At 48.7% G+C, this 15,466-nt stretch overlaps 1 protein-coding gene and 1 pseudogene across 3 annotated transcripts in view; one reads left to right on the forward strand and one right to left on the reverse strand.

Moving 5' to 3' along the window:
• The window catches only part of INCENP (inner centromere protein), a 29,518-nt gene extending 20,843 nt beyond the window's left edge, over nucleotides 1–8,675 (reverse strand). For 2 of the 3 annotated variants that reach the window (XM_032283155.1, XM_032283156.1), the window contains exons 1-4: nucleotides 8,473–8,675; nucleotides 4,646–4,796; nucleotides 4,066–4,179; nucleotides 2,360–3,198 (exon numbers count right to left, since the gene is read on the reverse strand). In XM_032283155.1, the coding sequence (XP_032139046.1) occupies nucleotides 2,360–3,198; nucleotides 4,066–4,179; nucleotides 4,646–4,785 (1,093 nt within the window). In that variant the 5' untranslated portion in view covers nucleotides 4,786–4,796; nucleotides 8,473–8,675. The remainder of the gene's footprint in view (nucleotides 1–2,359; nucleotides 3,199–4,065; nucleotides 4,180–4,645; nucleotides 4,797–8,472) is intronic. The other variant, XM_032283154.1, reaches the window with a different exon arrangement.
• Nucleotides 8,676–14,246: 5,571 nt separating this feature from the next.
• Nucleotides 14,247–15,263, forward strand: LOC116554382 (annotated as a pseudogene).
• Nucleotides 15,264–15,466: the final 203 nt, after the last annotated feature.

Here is a 15,466-nt window from a genome sequence, read left to right on the forward strand (position 1 = left end):
AGATGAGTTCTCTATTCACATTCAAGACAAGTGTTATCACCACTTCACAGAGACAGAAACTGAGGTGGAGAGAAGGGGTGTGCCCAAGGTCACCCAGGGTCTGTGACTCCAGATCCCAGATCCTGTGTCCTTCTCTCTCTCCTCCTCCCACCTTAAGAAGAGAGATGACACTGGGCTTGGAGTCAGACAGACCTGGGTCACATGCACCAGTCAAATCAAAAGCCCATTCATGGGCAGGGAAACACTAGATGGAGAGGGAAGAGTGACGGATGGGCATGAGAGCTGCAGATCCGAGTGTCTGCTCCAAAGGTCTCCAGAGAGTCTCTGCAACCCTGCCTGGCCCTCCCTCTACAGGTCCAGGCTCACCTGCCCCCTTGGGCCCCTTCCCAGGATCAGATCCAGGCCTGAGAAAATCTCCAAAACAGATCAGAACCATTTAGGTCCTTCTGAGAATCCAGAAATAGACAGTGTGCCAGACTGCACATCTGTGCACGCCCCAGACCGTGTCTCCCCAAACCCTGGAGCAGGCCCTTCCCCAGGCAGTGTGACTCAGGCCGAGAGAAAGCTGCCAAGGTGAGATGCCCTCCCCTGCCTGACAGGCCCTGCCCTAGGGCCTTGCACAAAGCCTCTTCTGCAAGCACCTGCCTTTCCGGACAGAATGAAACATACAGTGCTCAAGCCTCAGCTTCCCGATTTACAGACTCCATGGCCTCGTGAAGCCTCAGTTTCCTTCTCTGTAAAGTGAAAAAATCCTAACAAGCTAACAGTGCTGCTGCAAGGACCAAATGAGATAACCTTTCCTTTTATAAATTTTAAAGTGTCAGGCAGATGCTAGCTACTATTTCATATGTGTAAAGATAAAACCTGGGCTGGGTACAGTGGCTCACGCCTGTAATCCCAGCACCTTGGGAGGCTGAGGCAGGTGGATCACTTGAGGTCAGGAGTTCGAAACCAGCCTGGCCAACATGGTGAAAGCCCGTCTCTACTAAAAAAACAAAAATTAGCCAGGCATAGCAGCAGGCACTTGTAATCCCTGCTACTCGAGGCTGAGGCAGGAGAATTGCTTGAACCTGAGATGCAGAGGTTGCAGTGAGCCGAGATCGTGCCATTGTACTCCAGCCTGGGCAACAGAGCAAGACTCTGTCTCAAAAATAAATAAATAAATAAATAAACAAATCCTGGCCTATCCTTGTCACCAATCTGCTGCTTTGCCCATCCTCTGCCTGCATCCTGACGGCAGCCTCCTACCTGGTCTCCCTGCCTCCCTCCCTTCCCCATCGTCAGGCTACTTCTTTTGCTTCAGTGGGGTCAAATTCAAGCTCCTGTGTGACACATGAGCCCCAGACACCCATCACTTGCTGCTTTGGGCATCAGGTCCTTGTACAAGCTGTTCCCTCTGCCAGGAATGCATATGCCTGCATTTTTCCCACTCAGCCATAGCACAGCCATCCTTCAGAACCCTCCCAGCTCAGACCTCACCTCCTCATGCAGCCAGCCTGCCCCTTCTGACACCCGCTCCAGTGGGGGATGGCCCCCTAAGCTGAGATCTGAGAGAGCAGCTAACGTCACCAAGCCCTTCCTATAAGCCAGGAACCCTTCTAAACTCCCTGTATGGGGTAACCAAAGAAAACCTCACAATGACTGTTTGAAGTGATGCTATTAGCCCCAGTTGACAGGCAAGGAATGGAGGCCCACGAAGTTGCCAGGACCTGCCCAAGGCTGCAGGCTGGGTGAATGGCTGAGTTGGCACTCAGACAAAGGCGGGCCAGCTCCAGAGTCAGCTTGGTGACCCCTCCTGCCTCCCATCAGATGCCCAGTCATCCATTCTCCCAGAAGGAGCCTGCTGCCGTGAGAATTCCCTCCTCCAGACCAAACACAGTGTCGTCAATGGGTGGTGCACAAATATGGTGAATTTCAGCAGCCTCTGCAGCACAGGGATGGGAGGAATGAGCTGGGCCCGGGGAAGAGGCCCAGGCTCCGGGCTTACCACGGCCACATGGTGGCCAACCTCCCTGAATCTCAGCTTCCTCACTTGTAAAGCAAGTACGCTGGGTCAGATTTGTACCATCCAATGTGGCAGCCACTAGCTACATGTAATTATTTAATTCTAAATTAATTATATGCAATACAATTTAAAATTTAGTTTATCAATCAGACTAGCCACGTTTTGAGGACACGATAGCCAGATGAGGCCAGCTAGCAGCCACCGCCCAGGACAGCCCAGATGCGGAACGTCCAACTCACTGCAGAAAGTCCTCTGGACAGCTCCTCACTAGATAGTCCCTCAGAAACCCTCCATCTGAGCCTGACACCAAGGACCACCAGCCACACCCCACCACTGCCAAGCCCCGAGACTCACAGATGATGCGGCCAGAGGGAGCCGGCTCTTCGGCAGTCTTCTTGGCAAGCCTTCTGCTTGCCCTGCAGACGCTTTCCTGTTTGGCCACCGGCCTGCAGACGCTTTCCTGTTTGGCTACCGGAGAGTACTTTTGGGCTGAGACTTGGGGACCTGGGGAGGATGGGGCGATCAGGCTGCGCCGCACCGGCCGAGAGTTGGCGTGGGAGCCCGTGGGTGTGGAGAAATTATCCGGCAGGATGGGAGCCAGCACCCGCTCCTGCCACTGAGAGTCTGGAGAGGCCGGCGAGTCCCGTGGGCCAGGGGAGACCTGTGCAATCCTGAGCTTGGACACAGACCGCCCCGTCCCGACCCCTCGACCCTTGGGGTCCTGGGGTGTAGTCATCAGGGAGCTCATTGTGACAGACTCCAGTATCCTGGCCTTTGACTTCTTGGGTGTTGATTCCTCATCCGATGTCAGGATGCCCTGGGAGGCTGGAGCTGTGGCTGCGGCTGAAGCTAGAGTTGGAGACAGAGCATGAGGCAGAGGCTGGGCAGACATGAGCTGGGTGAGGTGCTGCTCAGCATTCTGGCGCTCGCTGTTGCCAATCTCCACCATGGGCACGAGCTGGCACTGGGCACGGCTATCCTCGGGCTTCTTGGTCAGCATCGTGGGAGACTCAGGGGTGGGCGAAGGTGCAGCCAATGTCAAGGTGGCCGCAGCCGCTGCAGCTGCAGCACGAGTTACACGCCGTAGGACGGAGCCATTCTCCCCCACCAGTGTGGCCAGCTTCTCCACACTGTCCTTGCTGCGGAGACGACGGGAGCTCAGCTGGCTGCTCCGAGACTTTCTGCGGGATAACCTGGCAGAGGCAGCAGGGCAGAGGCTGATGGACAGAAGGACAGGGTGGCACCCCAGTCTCCCCAAGAGCCACCAGCTTGGATGGAGCATGATGAGAGAATCTGAAGGCAAGAGATCTGGGTTGCAGCCCAGACTCTGCGACCTCTAGCCATGAGGCCATTCTTGCCTGAGCCTCAGTCTCGTAACTGTAAACTGGGGATCATGCCACAGTCCTCACAGAACTGGCTATGAAGATTATATTCATCCAAACCTCCGCCTGACTTAAGTCACACAGAACCGAGCCCCCCACTGAAAGCCTTACACATGCTCTCCCTTAATCCAAAGCACACCCCTGAGAGGTAGGGACCACTATCCCCGTCTTAGGCGTGAGGAATGGGGGCTCAGAGAAGCAGAAATTCAATTCAAAGCCATAACGTTCTGCTAAGGGCAGAGCTGAGGTTCACACCCAGGCCTAACCCCTAGACCCAGCCTCTTTCCCTAGCACTCTGCAGCCCCAGTCATTCCTGAGGGGGACCAAAACAAGCATGACAATGTGGGGGCGGGGACAAGCTGGGTGGGCCGCACCCCTGGTCACTCTCGCCTAACAGAAGGTGGGCTTCTCTTTCCCATCCTCCAGGGCCCAGATCAAACACCACCACTCCCAACACACAGCCACAGCGCTGGACTCCGGGTCTTGGGTCATGCCATAGTTCCCAATGGCATCCCAACCCCTCTCAGCATGGCCCACACAGTACCCGCAGTGGTACCCACCACCCCTCCTACAGGCTGCTACTTCCAAATCAACACCTTCGGAATGGAACTCTTCCCAGATGGCACCAAGCCTCCGCAGAGCCCAGCGCCCAGCCCACGCTCCCCCTGCCCTTCCTACCTTTTCCTGATGGGGTCCCTGTTTTCATCCTGAACATAAGAAATCCGTCTCTTCTTCCGTCGGTTCTTCTGAGAAGGTGTTTTGGGCATCAGCTCTGGCTCTTTGCTGAATTCTCTGTTTGGTACAAGAAGGGTATCACTCGAGGGTGCCTGGGAGCCGCTGGTCCCATCCCCCACCAAGCCTGGCCCCTGCCCATTTCTGACAGTGACAGGTCAAGCTGGGGTGACCAGCACCAACCGAGCTGTCCAAGGCCATGTGCAAGTCACCTGTGGGCACTCAGGGCTTCCTCCCAGACACAGCAGGGAAGCAAGCTCTCAGGTGCACGCCCAGAGCCCCACACCCTGAGAGGCCCGGTCACCAACTATGGTGAACAGGCAAGGGACTTTGGCCTCTCCTGCTGCCTCTTCCCACGACACTAGATCGGGCCCCTAGCACACTGCACAGAGTATACAGCAGGCAGCCCTGACAGGCCGTCTGTTTTGCGAGGCAGGCAGGCAAGAGGGCCTGTTATATCCCCAAGACCACGGCAGCCCAGACAGACCCTGGTGTCCCCAGCCCCTGACTGGGCCCCGGCCTTCACCTGGTGAACATGCGCATGGCCTCCTCCTGGATCTCCTCAAGCCACACCAAGTCCTTATTGTCCATGGTGCAGAGAAACTCCATGAGCTTCTGGTCACATAGCTCCAGCAGGTGAATGGGCCCTGGGGCTGTTGTCCCCATGGTGGCTCTGTCTGGTGAAGGCAGTGACAAGAGGCACAAGTTAGGGGCTCACGGTAGGGGTCTGGGGCTTTCTCCAAGCTGCAATATCCACCCCACCCACAACCACCACGAACACCCAGTGCCCAAACCAGTGCCCCTCTCTGCTCACAGCCACTCCCCAGAGCTGCAGAATTCCAAACACTAATCCCCTAGCCTCGTTTCTATGAAGAAGGGCCCTTCTACTTACACTCTTTAAATACCTCCCTGTCCCCACCCCACACGGCATGACTGATCCCAAAAGTCCATACTTCCCAGCCAATTCTGACATTGACGGTCCTCCTTACAAATAGCCTTTTCTGGGCTTACGATGACAGGGCACTGCCATCTGCCTTCCTGGCCACCCCAGTGCTCCTCGCTCCCTGCCCAAACACAGTCCAGCTGTGGCTCTTTGATAGGCACTCCTCTTACTGCTCACAGTTAAGTGAGGTAGACACAGCCACTGTGCACTACATGCACGCTGACTCCAGACATCAGGCCAAAGAACATCAAACCCAACTGCCTCTTTAAGAGGCCAGTGGACAGAACGGGTTCTGTGTTCCAAAGGAATGAGTGAGAAAGTAGGGATCCAGAGATATGCCCTCAAAGGGGCCTCCCACACCCCTCTCCCTTGAGCTGAAATGCCCTCCAAATGGAGCGTAAATAGAACATGAAGGGAACAGTAAGCAGTGTCTTGCTTTTAAGAAATTTTGCCAGCCAGGCGCAGTGGCTCACACCTGTAATCCCAGCACTTTGAGAGGCCAAGGTGGGCGGATCATGAGGTCAAGAGATCGAGACCATCCTGGCCAACATAGTGAAACCCCGCCTCAATTAAAAATACAAAAAAATTAGCCGGCCATGGTGGCGTGCACCTGTAGTCCCAACTACTTGGGAGGCTGAGGCAGGAGAATTGCTTGAAGCTGGGAGGCAGAGGTTGCAGTGAGCTGAGATCACGCCACTGCACTCCAGCCTGGTGCCTTGCAAAAGAGTGAGATTCTGTTTCAAAAAAAGAAAAAAAAAAAAAGAAATCCTGCCTACCAGCATTGAGCAAGGGAAAACACAAAAACAGTTTTTTCTCACTTTCTTATAAAACTTAGCAGCTCTGGTATCCTCCTTAAAGCTTGTTAACAGGCCGGGCGTGGTGGCTCACACCTGTAATCCCAACACTTTGGTAGGCCAAGGCAGGTGGATCACTTGAGGTCAGGAGTTCAGGCCCAGCCTGGCCAACATGGCAAAACCCTGTCTCTACTAAAATTACAAAAAAATTAGCCAGGCATGGTGGTGTGCACCTGTAATCCCAGCTACTTGGGAGGCTGAGGCAAAAGAATTGCTTGAACCCGGGAAGCAGTGGTTGTAGTGAGCCAAGATCGCACCTTTGCACTCCAGCCTGGGCGTCACAGCAAGACTCTGTCTCAAAAAAAAAAAAAAAACAAAAAACTCCATAACCATTACAAAAACCTCAAGCAAGGAAGAAGTATAGTCAGCCCCCCATACCTGTAAGTCCCACATCCATAGATGCAACCAACCACCAGTGGAAAATATTTGAAAAAAAGCTGCACCTGTACTGAACACGTATAGACTCTTTCCCCTTGTCATTATCCCCTAATAACACAGTATAACAACTATTTGCATAGCTTTTACATCGTATTAGGTGTTATAAGTAATGTGGAGATACAAAGTATATAGGAGCATGTGTGCAGGTTATATGCAAAAACTATGTCATTTTATTTCAGGGGTTTGAACAGCTATGAATCTTGGTATCCAGAGGAGGTCCTGAAACCAATCCCTTGAAGGGTACCAAGAGACAACCATATTCCAACTCTACACTTAGAAATAAACATCCTACAGGGCCGGGTATGGTGACTCACACCTGTAATCCTAGCACTTTGGGGAGGATGAGGCAGGTGGACTCCCTTAGGTCAGGAGTTTGAGACCAGCCTGGCCAATGTGGCGAAAGCCTGTATCTACTAAAAATACAAAAATTAGCTAGGTGTGTTGGCCCGCGCCTGTAATCCCAGCTACTCAAGAGGCTGAGGCAGGAGAATCACTTGTACCGGGGCAGGGGGGAGGGTGGTGTTGTTGCAGTGAGCTGAGATCGCAACATTGCACTCCAGCCTGGGCAACAAGAGCAAAACTCTGTCTCAAGAAAAAAAAAAAAAAAGAAGAAAATAAATAAACATCCTACAGGTTCTCACCCCTACCACACCCAAGGGGCACCAAATAAACTTAATCTGCACAGGTTAGAACTGGCCAACACATGTCTAAAGCCCCTGCTCCTAGACGCCAACGGCAGCAACAATCGGGTCAGGGCCAAATGGGAGGATCGTACAGGCTTTGGGCTGAAAGCTCTGAGGCCAGCCAGTCATGGGCAAGGCCTTTTCACTGCCATCCCTCTTGCTTCCCCTAGTCCTTCTGCACCCAGACTACAGTCCTGGCAAAGTGCAGGGCCTCAGGCCAGAAAAGACAAAACTTTAAGGAAGCCAAAGGTTTGCAAAGAAAAGCAAAAACTGGCTAACTTTTTAAAAGCTATTTGTTCAAATGGGCAACGTGGATGAGAGCTTCTTTCACAAAGTCCATGAAAGCATTTAGGCTTCTTTCAGTGGGGAAGTTTGCTTTTAAGCAGACCTAGCGCAGCCATTTAAAAAGAGTTACAGTATGTTAAAACAGAGGTGGCCCTGAAAAAGGAGTCAGTGTACCAAGAATTAGCCTCCTGGAAAAGCAGCAAAAACCTCTTCTTCAGCCCATGTAAGCACCTGCACACAAAGAGCATCCAACGCCCACCAAGGGAGACACTCTCCAGTCTTCCTCTCCAACACTTCTTCCACACCATACACCAGACTAGAGGCCCCATCGCCCTCTATGACTCCTGTCCTTCTGAGGGTGCTGTAAGTTGGGCGCCTACCATACCTCTGAGCAGAAAGCTCATACAGCTGCTCTCATTTACTGAGTCCTACTCCATGCCCGAGTCAGACATCATCTCATTTAATTCTCACCACAACCTTGAAGATATGCATGGGCAGATGAGGAAACTGAGACAAAGAGAAGTTAAGTCAAAGTCAGCCGGTAAATCAAGAGCATAGCCTGGATTTAAACTGTGCCCTTAACCACTGGCTATTCTGCCTTCTAGATATCAACCTCTGAAAGCAGGCGCCCAGTCTTGGCTCTAGGCAGCCTGGCGAGCCACCCATGTTAGCTGAACGGGGCTGAACCGCTGAAAGCGAATAGGCTTGGGGAGTGACAAGGGGCGGCTCAGCCCCAGGAAATGGTCAGTTTAAAATGCTGCTCAGCTGGGGGCGGGGGCGTTGAGAGAGGGGTTTAACTGTACAGAAACGCCATCTGGCATCATTCCACCAAACAACACAGTCGGTTTCGGGCTTCCTGCGCCTGCAAATCAACAATAATCATCGCAGGCACAAAACAAAGTGCTAGGCAGCTGGGAGCGCTATGCTCTAGGAAGCTGGGGGCCTAGGTGGAAGGGCTGGGGAGCATCTCGGGCTCGAGAACCAAGGCAGGCGACCTCGCCACTTGCAAGAAGTGACCCTCATATGCCCAGGCAGCCAGGGGCGGGGATAGGGAGTTACGACTCTGGTCGGGAGTCGGCAGGGACGGAGGAAAGGACCGGGGGAAAAAATCGCGAACCACCTCCCAATCCCCACGCCCACGCGCACTCACTCGACTGCGCCGCGTCCCCTGAAAGCTGCTGCGATCCAAGTCTGGTGGTCTCCCTAGCTTGAAGACCCGCTTGCCCAGACCCGCTCGGCTCCTGGACTTCGGGGCTCACCGCACGGAAGCAACAACCGGGAGGCGCAGCGCGGGCGAAATCTATGATTTTCAAAACTGAAGGCTCAGCCAATCCTCGGCAAGTTTGTCTGGGCGGTTGCAAAACTTTAAGCCAATCAAGTAACAGGAAGTACCAATCTGCCCTTCTATTGGCTGTATCGACTGGCAATCTGCGGGACTAAGAGGCGGAGAAAGGAAGCGAAAGACTTTAAGCCTCCTCAGCTTCCGGGAGCTCTTGTCGCAGCCAAAAGAGGAAGTAAACCTCGGCCCAGAAGGAGCGGTCAAGCGGGGAACTACAAGTCCCGGCGTTCACTGCGAAGGCCACGAGGGCCTTCCTTTCTTCTCCCAAGCACTGTGACAGTCTTCTAATCTCTGCTGGTGGGTTTTTTTTTTCCTCATAAAAACATATACATATATACTTACATTGCTGAAAGAGCAGCTTTTTAATGTAACAAGTGATCTAGGTTAAGAAGTAATAGGTTTCTCTTCCTATGAGAAAAACGTTCGTAAAAATAGAAAACAAACAGAATCACAGAGGGAATAAAATCTCATTGTACTGAAACATATACAAATTAAGGCTATCTTGATATATAAACAATTTCGAAATTATGATGGAATAGTTCCACCAAATCATTTACATATAAGAATTCATGCCATCTGTTAAAGAATCAGTAGTGGGGCTCAATTCAAACAATATAATGCATCCTTACATTCAACTTACTACACTTAGCAGCTGTGAGAGTAACTGTAACCTCGCTTCCTGAAATAGCATGAGTAATGTTAAAAATCCAAACCCATCAGAGGGTAGGGTATTACAGTATTTGGCTCATGAGTCGAAAAGCCTAATCAGTTATTTTAATTTAATCTTTCTAACTAGAACAAGATCCAAACATGAGAAGCTTTCTCTTTTTTTTTTTTTTTTGTTTTTGTTTTTGTTTTGCTACCATTTGCCAACTCACTGAGCAAAACATGGGAAGTTTTCTTATTTTTCTTTGCTTTTGTAGTTTTAATGCCCTTTTGGCTTTCTGAGCAAGCTGAATACATCTGATGAATACTACCACTGGACAAAGAATCTAAACATTAAGATTTTTACTAAATCAAGGTTTCGAGTTGGCACAATGTTTTTACTAAGTCATGTTTCAGTTACTTCATCTTTCCAATGTCAGGGGAGAAGAAAAGACAACCTAGTATGTCCTATAAAGAATCTCTGCTCTTTTGAGAAGTAAAAACAAAATGCCTTGTGAATTGCAACGGAGTTCGTGTTTATCCAGAGCTTTCTGTCATCTCTTGGGTGATAGAATCCTTGGTCACCTACCCTGCTACTGGATGTTTCTTTTCTTTCTTTTTTTCTTTCTTTATTATTACTTTTTAAATAGAGATGGGGTTTCACCATCTTGGCCAGGCTGGTCTCGAACTCCTGACCTCAGGTGATCTGCCCACCTCGGCCTCCCAAAGTGCTGGGATTACAGGCGTGAGCCACTGTGCCAGTCTGGACGTTACTTGAGAGCAGTGGTTCTCATCCAGTGGCGATTTTGCCCCGCCCCTGCCCCCGGCATTTGGCAGTGTATGAATTTATTTGGGTTTGGGAGAAGGGGCTAGTGGTATTCAGTGGGTAAAGGCCAGCAATGCTGCTAAACACCATCTAGTGCATAGGACAGTCCCCACAGCAAAGAATTACCTGGCCCCAGATACCAGAATTGCTGCTGTTGAGAACCTGCTTTAGACAAAGTCACTTTACTCTGTGAGTCAACGTTGCCATTACCTGTGAAATAAGGCAGTTAAATCTTGAAGAGATTTATACATCCACAATCAGCTAACAGCAGATAGTTTACCCTGTTCCTAGGTCATCTGCAGTATTTTTCCTCTCCCGTTCTTCCCTCTCTTTATCAATTCTGTTTTTGCCTTTGTTATTTTACTTAATTTACCAACTGACTCCATCATATATGAGTAAATTGTGACCAAATTAACTAAACATTTCTGAATTATTCTTTGAAGAATAAATAATTGGAAATCAGCTGAATCATAAAAGGATATGTTACCTAACCGTTAATCATTTGCTCTATTAATTCTGACATGAATATCTCAAATTGTTTATTTGACTGTTACTGCAGAGAGTTTTCTACCCTGTGCAATGCACTTTAGTAAGTTTCCAAGGGGATTAAGGTCCATCTTCCTCAAGAGAGGGAAAGGAAAACTAGCTGATGGCAGATACATTCTCAAGCAGATAAAAGAAGTGCAAGCTGGGCGCGGTGGCTCACACCTGTAATCCCAGCACTTTGGGAGGCCAAGGCGGGCAGATCACTCAAGGTCAGAAGTTCAAGACCAGCCTAGCCAACATGGTGAAACCCCATCGCTACTGAAAATACAACAACAAAAAATTAGCCGAGCATGGTGGCACGCGCCTATAAGCCCAGCTACTTGGGAGGTTGAGGCAGGAGAATTGGTTGTACCTGGGAGGTGAGAGTTGCCGTGAGCTGAGATCGCATCATTGTACTCCAGCCTGGGCAACAAGAGCGAAACTCTGTCTCAAAAAAAAAAAAAGAAAAAGTGCATACAGGACACATCTAAGAGAATGCAAAATGGACTCCCTTAAAACTCTCCTTTTATTTTCCCCAAAGTCTTCTTTTTACCCCAGTGGGGGAGGTATTTCCTGATGTGCAGACCAGTGGACTGGATGCAGCACCCTCCTTGTACAGAAGGACTCTAGGGTAAAAGCTGCAAAGTTTCACCACTCCATCTCTAAAAACAAAAACAAATAAACAAACAAAACCCTGTGTACAACATATAGCAGCATTGCACTCCCACCTTTCGGTTAGTTAAGTTGAACTCAGACTGTATTTATTTATTTTTTTTTGAGACGGAGTTTCACTCTTGTTACCCAGGCTGGAGTGCAATGGCCCGATCTCGGCTCACCGAAACCTCCGCCTCCTGGGTTCAGGCAATTCTCCTGCCTCAGCCTCCTGAGTAGCTGGGATTACAGGCACACGCCACCATGCTCAGCTGAATTTTTGTATTTTTAGTAGAGACGGGGTTTCACCATGTTGACCAGGATGGTCTCGATCTCTTGACCTCGTGATCCACCCGCCTCGGCCTCCCAAAGTGCTGGGATTACAGGCGTGAGCCACCGCGCCCGGCTCAGACTGTATTTAAGAGGTGACTGGGTCATGATGGGGCTTTAGCCCTGTGAAGGGATTAATCCATTCGTATATTCATGGATCAATGGGTTAATGAATTCATGGGTTGCCATGGGAGTAGGACTGGTGTTTTATAAGAGAAAGAGAGATTTGAGCTATTGTGCTAACCCCCTTGCCATGTGATACCCTGTGCCGCCTTGGGACTCTGCAGATAGTCCCCACCAGCAAGAAGGCCTCACCAGACTCTGCAGATAGTCCCCACCAGCAAGAAGGCCCTTGACCTTGGACTCCTCAGCCTCTATAACAGCAAGAAATAAATTCCCTTTCTTTATAAATTACCCTCTTTCAGGTATTCTGTCATGAGCAACAGAAAAGAGGCTAAGACACTAATGCATTTCTTTTCCTAGTTTAGATTTAAACCAGGGGCCAACAAATTAGAGCCCTTAGGTCAAATCTGGCCTACGATGTTTTTGTACAGCCCAGAGGCGAGAATGGTTTTCACATTTTTCAATGGTTGAAAAAAAAAAATCAAAACAAGAATATTTTGTGACAGATGAAAACTCTAAGCATCCATAAATAAAGTTTTATTGGAACTCAGCCAATATTAGACAATGCTGTACTATCTATGGCTGCTTTTGAATAGGTTCAGTAAAGACCATTTCTGGTACTCACCATTTAGAACTGCTGCTTGGTGCACTACAAATTGCAATGGCACAGTTATAATTCAACAGCATTTCAAGAGCCACACGTATTTCCATACCATAGGTTTTTTGTTGTTGTTTATTTTTATTTTTTTCCAAGACAGAGTCTTGCTCTGTCACCCAGGCTGGAGTGCAGTGGCACGATCTTGGCTCACTGCAACCTCTGCTTCCTGGGTTCAAGCGATTCTCTTGCCTCAGCCTCCCGATTATAGGCACTCTACACCACGCCCAGCCAATTTTTGTATTTTTAGTAGAGATTGGGGCTTTATCATGTTGGGCAGGCTGATCTTGAACTCCTGACCTCGTGATCCACTCACCTCAGCCTCCCAAAGTGCTGGGACTACAGGCATGAGCCACTGCGCCCAGCCATACCACAGTACTTTTAAACTACTAGTGCAAACGCATCAGCCCAAACAAAACAAAGGTGGATTTAGAATGTTGTGCTATTAAGAAACAGTGGAGTGTGGATTATTTTATCTAATTAGATGGCAAAGCAGTGTGTTTATTAGGCAATGATAGTAATCTGTGCTCAAAGACTATGATAAATAGCAGCATTACCAGACTAAGCACTTATCATGATATTCCCAAATTACAGGAAAGCGATGTTAAAAAACTTACACAATTTAAAACATTTTATTTTCTCACAGCAGAATTTCTTCACAGAAATAAACAATGAAAATTTGACTACAACCAAAGTAAGTTTTCTAGTGCCTCACTTGTTAACCAAGCAAGGAAAACTGCTTACTGAAGCCGATTTGATTAAATTGTGTTTTATTGAAGCAGCCAAAGTAATGTGTCCAGAGAAAATAAACTCTTAGCCTAAGCCAGTTCAAGATGGCTCACACCTGTAATTCCAGCACTTTGGAAGGTCAAGGCGGGAGGATCACCTGAAGTCAGGAGTTTGAGACCAGTCTGGACAACAAAGTGAGACCCCCATCTCTACAAAAAATAAAACTGATCATGGCAAAATTAGCTGAGCATGGAGGCATACATCTATAGTCCCAGCAACATGAGAGGCTTAGACAGGAGGATCACTTGAGCCCAGGAGTTGGAGGTTGTGGTCAGCTATGATCACGCCACTGCACTCCAGCCTTGGTGACAAAGCAAGAAGTTGCCTCTAAAAAAACAATTAAACTAGCCTTTCGGTGAGAACAGTTGGTCAGAGAGCTGAGGACATTGGGAGTAATATCAATAGTTGTGGTGGGCCAAAGAAAAGCCTTCAAAAATATATATTCATGTCAAATTAATCCACTTCAAATCCCTGGAAACTGTGAATGTGACCTTATTTTAAAAAAGGACCTTTGCAGGTGTCATTAAGTTAAGGATCATGAGATGAGATAATCCTGGATAACTTCAGTAAGTCCTAAATCCAATGACAAGAGACAGAGAGAAGAAGAGAAGATGATATGAAAATGAAGGCAAACATTGGAATGATGTGGCCACAAGCCAAGGAAACCAGAAACCACCAGAAGCTGAAAGAGGCAAAGAAAAATTCTGCCTCCCAGCCTCTAAAGGGAGTGTGACCCTACCAACGCCATAATTCAGACTTCTGGCCTCTAGAAGAATGTTGCTTCAAACCACCAAGTTTGTGGCAATTTGTTGCAGCAGCCCTGGGAAACTAACACAGTAATTAATTTTTTAAAAAGTCAAAGGACTTTAGGTAGTTTTTCTTGGCTCTTCATGAATTAACAGATGTTACTGATACTTCTCAGTTGTTGTTTACTTGAGGAGTCAGTGTGGAGGCTGACATGACTGCAGAGTTAGCCCCTATGAATAGACTGCATGGCATAACTATAGGAGAGAATATTTTCTTAAAAGCTGAGAAGATTTTCTGCCCGTGGATGCCGCCGAAGAAGCATCGTTAAAGTCTCTCTTCTCCCTGCGATCATGTCTAAGTCAGAGTCTCCTAAAGAGCTGGAACAGCTGAGGAAGCTCTTCACTGGAGGGCTGAGCTTTGAAACAACCGAGAGAGCCTGAGGAGCCATGTTGAGCAATGAGGAACGCTCACAGACTGTGTGGTAATGAGAGATCCAAACACCAGTGCTCCAGACACCTTGGGTTCGTCACGTATGCAACTGTGGAAGAAGTGGATGCAGCCATGAATGCAAGGCCATATAAAGTGGATGGAAGAGTTGTGGAACCAAAGAGAGCTGTCTCAAGAGAAGATTCTCAAAGACCAGGTGCCCACTTAACTGTGAAAAAAATATTCGTTGGTGGCATTAAAGAAGACACTGAAGAACATCACCTAAGAGATTATTTTGAACAGTATGAAAAAATTGAAGTGATTGAAATCATGACTGACAGAGGCACTGGCAAGAAAAGGGGCTTTGCCTTTGTAACCTTTGATGACCATGACTCCGTGGATAAGATTGTCATTCAGAAATACCATACTGTGAATGGCCACAACTGTGAAGTTAGGAAAGCCCCATCAAAGCAAGAGATGGCTAGTGCTTCATCCAGCCAAAGACGTCGAAGTGGTTCTGGAAACTTTGGTGGTGGTCGTGGAGGTGGTTTCGGTGGGAATGACAACTTTGGTCGTGGAGGAAACTTCAGTGGTCGTGGTGGCTTTGGTGGCAACCATGGCGGTGGTGGATATGGTGGCATTGGGGATGGCTATAATGGATTTGGTAATGATGGAGGCAATTTTGGAGGTGGTGGAAGCTACAATGATTTTGGCAGTTACAACAATCAGTCTTCAAATTTTGGACCCATGAAGGGAGGAAACTTTGGAGGCAGAAGCTCTGGCCCCTATGGTGGTGGCGGCCAATACTTTGCCAAACCACGAAACCAAGGTGGCTATGGTGGTTCCAGTAGCAGCAGTAGCTATAGCAGTGGCAGAAGATTTTAATTAGGAAACAAAGCTTAGCAGGAGAGGAGAGCCAGAGAGGTGACAAGGAAGCTACAGGTTACAACAGATTTGTGAACTCTGCCAAGCACAGTGGTGGCAGGGCCTAGCTGCTACACAGAAGACATGATTTAGACAAATACTCATGTGTATGGGCAAAAAACTCGAGGGCTGTATTTGTGACTAATTGTATAACAGGTTATTTT

Source organism: Sapajus apella, unplaced genomic scaffold (assembly GCF_009761245.1).
Source record: "Sapajus apella isolate SASKATOON/1434 unplaced genomic scaffold, GSC_monkey_1.0 scaffold14, whole genome shotgun sequence".
NCBI classification, from domain to species: domain Eukaryota; kingdom Metazoa; phylum Chordata; class Mammalia; order Primates; family Cebidae; genus Sapajus; species Sapajus apella.